Here is a 6395-nt window from a genome sequence, read left to right on the forward strand (position 1 = left end):
TAAAAGACGCGTAAGCGCATTTAAACAATGATCTCCATAATGACGATTAACAAATAATGACACGTCACTCATTACTAATACCAATTCGATGTTATTTCAATCAAATATAAAAAAAAATTAAATATCTTCTAATTTAATAACATGAAGCACGAACGAAGCTGCAAGAGTGCATGAGTTTTCTATATTGAATGGTTAAAAATATTTAGAATATATATTATTTAATAATTCTTTAAATTAATAAAAAAACACCAACGAAGCGAACTCAACGATTAAAAGATTTGTTGTTATTATTTGAAGTTTTAGGTTTAAACACCGTAAATACTAAAAGTATTTAATTATTAAATGATTGAAATTATTTAAATGGATATTACTTTATATTTATTTTAAATTTATAAAAAAACAATTAATATGATTAATTGATTATCTGATATTAATTTCAGAAAAAAATATCAAGAAAATTATTTTTAAATATAATTTAATATATATATATATATACTAAATTTATGTTGGTGTGTACGTTAAAAGATTTAATCTCTCAATTAAGATTTTAGATAGGAAGTGAATGAATAAAAAAAGAAAAGAATTTTATCTCTCATTTAATAATTTAATTGTATTCGGGTAGTTGTAAGTTAGTATATATTATAAAGTTTTTCAATCATTTGATAATGAAAATTTAAATATCTTTATGGTCTTTGATACTCGAACCTGATACCTCTAAGAATAATAATTATCTCTTTAATCACAGAGATATTTTGGTTCGTGCTAATTGCATTTAACTTTAAATCTATAACAATTTATGTAATTATAGGGCACAAAAATAAAAAATATAAAAAAAAATCATTTTCATAAATACAATTTGGTGTATATATATATATATAATACGAGAATATTATTTACGTTTGTCCTAGTTTTCTATTTTTTTCTTAACAACCATTAGTCTTTCTTTTTCTTTATTTTTCAACATGCGATGACAACAGTCATAATATTAGTCGTCGTATATCGATATTCGTTATTTTTCTTTTCTTTTATAATTATGTATCTTTGTTTTTTTTGTTTCTAATTTTTAATAACTTTATTTTTATAATAATTTTTTATATCTTAATTCACATTTTCGTTCGTTTAGTCGTTGTTTTCGTTTATTATTTTTTTCAGGTGAATAAGTTAATGTCCAACTAAATAGATCACCAATTTTTTAACATAAAATAACGAGTTTGGAACATATGAATATTCAAGTAACTATTTTTTAACTTTTAATAATCAATGACTCAATAAAGCAACACATTACAATTAAAAAATCATTTTGTAACTTTTAAAAAATCACGAGACTTAAGAAAGTAATGTATTATAATTGAGTGACTATCTGTGTAGGGGTGAGCGTTCAATCGAGTCGAACGAGTTAAATAATTTTGAGTTGACAAGTCATATTTTATAACTTGAAGTTGACTTGAAATTTTTTCGATTCGAATCAAATTTTCGAATTTCTGTTTAAATTTAATTATAAATATTTACAATATTATGACATCATTTGATATTTATTTAAATGATATTTTATAATAATCATATACAATATATATATATATATATTGTATTTTTTTCATATGTAATTTACGTATACCATTCAAAGTCGAGGGACTTGAATTAAGTTTTGACTCAAATTTGAAAATCAATTTACTAATTAGTAAAAAAATCGAGTTATTCGTGTTGTATTTTACAATTCAATTTGAATTTGAAATTTTTTCGAATCGAGTTTATAAAATTAAAACTTGAAGTCAATTCGAGTTGATTTTTTTCAAGTCGAGTCTAGTCTAAAAAATAAACTTTTCGAATCGAGTCGAGTTTTGCTTACCCTACCGAAAAAAAGGTCATTTTCGTAAATACGAGTTGGTGTGTGTGTATATAAAGAGAATAATACTATGAGGTCCAAAATCCATCGCCACTTCCGTCCTCTCAATCCTTTCTTCTCTCCCCCAAAAGCAAAACCCCCCCCTGAATTTCTGTCTCACTTTCCTTCTCGTTTGCCTTTCCTTTTTTTTTCTCCCCTATTTATTCTCTTCGCTTATCGGTTTCCTTTGTAAAAACAAACAATGGCCCAAAGAGCCGAGAACGAAGAAACCGAGTTCAAGGTACCCGAAACGATGACGCTTTGCATCAATAATTGTGGTGTTACAGGAAATCCAGCCACCAACAACATGTGTCAAAATTGCTTCACAGCCACAACAACGACCACCGTCGCTCTCACTGGTTCCCAATCGTCGAGATCCGCGTCGTCCCGTTCGTCAAACAAGCGATCTGAGTGTTCCTCGCTCAAAACGGCGCCGTTTTTACGGGCATCGGGTACGGAGAAGAAGGCGGTGAACCGGTGTTCCGGTTGCAAGAGGCGAGTCGGGTTGACCGGGTTTCGGTGTCGATGCGGCGAACTTTTCTGCGCGGATCATAGGTATTCGGATCGACACGATTGCAGCTACGATTACAAGACGGTGGGACGCGAGGCGATCGCGAGGGAGAATCCGGTGGTTAAAGCGGCGAAGATAATCAAAGTCTGAATTACTCTTTCTTTTTTCCACCTGGAAATTTTAGCTGAGCTGTGCAGATGGATTCTGGATCTGGAAGACCGTTTCAAAATATCAAATCAAGAGATTCACGTCAAGATTGTTGAAGATGAAGGAGATGATTCTCTCTTCCAGTTCCTTCTTTTTCATTTCACTTTCTGGAAAGAAAAAAAAAGAATTGAAGAATCATTGTGGGTTAGGTTTATGACATTTATATTTTAGTATCTGCCATCAGATGTAACCTTTTTAGACTGTTTGTTTAAAAATTATAAATTTGATGAAATTGATTATTATGAAATTTGTTTGAAAACAAAGATTATTCTAAATTCTAAATTAGATCAGTATTTGATTCGACTTGATTTCATATTTAATCCATCGATATTTTGTGTTAATACTTTCAAACAGTTTATGAAAATTTAAGAATAAATTATAAACTTTATCATTTAATTTAGTGCAAAATACTAAAATGGTCTCTAATTATGGGTCCCTACTTAGAAGATGTTGTTTTATTAATTTTCTCAATTATTAAATAGTATTTCAACTATATAGTATTATTTTGTTGATTTTAAAATAATCATTCGATTGTTTTTATATTCTAAATTTGTTATTTTTTAATAAAAATTCACAGACATCTAAGTTTGACGTTAATATGTTGCTTGAGATATGATAATTGTTTGAGATTTTACAACTTTTAATAGTGGAGATTTAAAAGAATAATATTTTATAGTTAGAATACTATTTTGTAACTTTTAATAATCTAGTGATTCAACAAAACAACAACGGGAATCATTTCTGGACTTTACCTTTTATTTTATAATTATTTTTATTTTTAATAATTACAATTTTATGTTAAAATACATAAAAATATTATAAATTTTTTCTTTGGATTTATGAAAATATCTTCATGATTTTTTTTTCAAATTTTTAATCAAATTATTTATTTTCTTTGATCTTTCGGTTCAAATTTTAACAGTAAAGAAGTGAAAGAAAAGATACAAATAACATATTATATTTGTATAATGATCAGATAATAAAAAATATAAATTAAAATTATTCTTTTAGATTCTGAATTGAAATTTCATGAACTTTAAATGTTTAAAAATGTAAAATAATAAATAATAAAGAATTATGAGATAAGTTTATCAAAGTCTATAAAATTCAAAAAAAAAAAAAAGAGAATAACAGTTCCAACCGCAACATCACATGAAGATAAAATTAAAAAAATAAAATTGTTAAAATCATGGGCTGATGTATGCAGCTCACATGGAGTTCAATTGCATACGTATTATTTTTAGAAATCTATTAAATTTAATTTAATTTAGTAAGAAAAATAAAAGAAATAACAAAATTGATATATTTATTTTTTTAAATAAAAATATTAAAATTTTAGATTCTCATTTCTTAATTTCTAGTTTTACTATAGTTTAAAATGATAACGACATAAAAAATATAAGAAACAGTTAAATTTAAGTGATAAAATTCATAATTTATCATTTCAAGAATTATTGTTTTTTCGAATTTATAATTTTATGGTTTTATTTTTAGAAAAAAAATCTAATTTAAAATTTTAAAAGATAAGAATTTTTTGTAGTGTGTTCTTTGTACGAATCATACACTAATAGAAAGTTTTTCCAATGCTTTATTACATACATAGAAGAGTAACAAATAGCGACGATATCCTTTTGTCGTCGGTAAAGTAACAAGCGTTTTAAAATTAAGGGTAAACTACATGTTTATTATCTAAACTATTATTTTTGTTTGGTTTTGACAGTCAAGCTTTATTTTTTTCCAAAGCCATAAGAAACGTTTAATTTATGTTTCAATTTAGTACTTCATCATTAAAAAGAATAACAAAACTGCTGGCGTAGCATTTTTTTTATTTCAATTGTGATGTGGTATTATCTTATGTTGACACATCAACATAATCGTTAAGTTATTAACGACGATATATCAAAATGAAACCTAAATTAAATGTTAGATATGCCTTAAAAATAAAGTTTAAGTGTTAAAAATGGAGTAAAAGTAATAGTTTAGGGATTAAAGTGTAGTTTACCCTAAAGTTAAATGAAGAGTGCCGCACATAATCGTCTTTCCCATGCTAACTTAGCTGTCGCCAAAAAACAATGGCAAAATCCAAATATGTTGTAGACCTAGAAAAAATATTACTCCTAAAATGTTATGGTTAGTACTTGTACTATGTATAAGTTATGAATCTAGTATTTATATTTTAATTCTCTCAATTTTAGTCCTATACTTTACAAAATTTGGAATTCTAAAGCTGACTAAAATAAAAAAAAATAATATAACTAAATTACATAACTTAAGTTAACAAATTAAAAAATGGCTGTCCCTTTTTCCTATATGTATGAGATAAGGGGGAGGTAAGATAGTAGATTGCCCCAACACCAAGTTGAGAGCAGTTTCCGTAATAGACCTCCGAATTATGAAATGCCCTCCGTGGGACTCGATCCCACGACCTTAAGTTAACAAATTAGATAACAATAATTAAATTTACAACTAATATATAATATAAGGACTTGGCAAAATTTAATTCAATAGATTATATAATTAGGGATAGACATTTACCTAAATCTGATAAGTTTTGATAGAACTAAACCTGATGTTTTTTTTCAAAAAAAAATTGAGTTTGAATCGGATGAAATCAAGTGAGCTTCCATAAATTCAGGACAAATCATGTAACAAATGAAAGGGTGTTATATTCGGATCGGATGGGCCAAAAACTCAATAGATTAATAAAAATTGAGAATCAAAATTTTAAAAATAGGTTAACTAAAATTAATCAAAGTTAAAAAATATTATTTAATTGTAGTGAAAATATGTAGATTGAAAATAGTAAAACGTGCTCTCTTTTTTTGGGAGAAATAGATTATAAAACAGTATTTATTCTATGCTTTTCATCATTAATTTAAGGTGATTATAAAATAATATTTATTCTATGGATTTCTAATTACTTAATAATAAAAATTCAAATACTTTTATTGTACATTTTTTCTTCATAAAATATTATGATTTAGCATCATTTAAGAGTAGGGTTGCTACCCTCAGGACGACAACATCATCATCAACATCATCATTGTATTTGTTACTAATATATTAATGTTTTCATCATCATCGGGAAAAGGCGGTGCACGATTTCTCTTCTGGCGGAGCTCATTCACCAAAAATATTTTAAATAAAAATAATAATTTAATATCCAGTATCATACCACCGATTGCGGTGAAACTAATAAGCTAAACTACAAGTTTAGTACCTAAACTATTATTTTTATTCTATTTTAATATCTATTTTTTTCTTTAAAATCATATATAACACCTAGTTTAGTTTGATTTTTATTTTAGTATTTCGCCGTTAAAAACTTAACGTTGATGTTGACATATACCATAAAATAATGTTACATCATCATTGGAAAAGATCACATCAATTGTTCTGTTAATTTTTTTATGGTTGAGTATCAAATTGAAATCTAAACTAAACATTATGATTTAAAAAAATAAAGTTTAGGTACCAAAATAAAAATAATAATCTCATATTACCAGTCAAATAATGTTGCAAAATCATGAAAGATAATTTCATTTTAAAATCTTATATTACTCGAACCAAACTCGCCCTCAAGTGATAATATAAGCTACGAGGCATTATCAATATAAGGGCAGAGTAACTTGCTATAAATGTATATAAACATAGCAAATAAAAGCCACCCAAGGAACAAACATAATAAGTTGCCAAAAGTCGAACATTCGGAACAATGATTCTCTTAAACGACGATGTGAATCGAACTAAATGCAAAGAACGAAAACACCCTAATACTTATACTAGTGACTATGG

At 26.5% G+C, this 6395-nt stretch overlaps 1 protein-coding gene across 1 annotated transcript; it reads left to right on the forward strand.

Moving 5' to 3' along the window:
- The first annotated feature begins 1939 nt into the window (after positions 1-1939).
- Positions 1940-2738, forward strand: LOC120170480 (zinc finger A20 and AN1 domain-containing stress-associated protein 5-like). The gene has a single exon (XM_039178428.1). It carries the CDS (start codon positions 2085-2087, stop codon positions 2541-2543), a length of 459 nt encoding a protein of 152 aa, XP_039034359.1. The 5' UTR covers positions 1940-2084; the 3' UTR covers positions 2544-2738.
- The last annotated feature ends 3657 nt before the right edge of the window (positions 2739-6395 follow it).

The sequence above is a fragment of the Hibiscus syriacus genome, unplaced genomic scaffold (assembly GCF_006381635.1).
Source record: "Hibiscus syriacus cultivar Baekdansim isolate YM2019G1 unplaced genomic scaffold, ASM638163v2 tig00111779_pilon, whole genome shotgun sequence".
NCBI classification, from domain to species: domain Eukaryota; kingdom Viridiplantae; phylum Streptophyta; class Magnoliopsida; order Malvales; family Malvaceae; genus Hibiscus; species Hibiscus syriacus.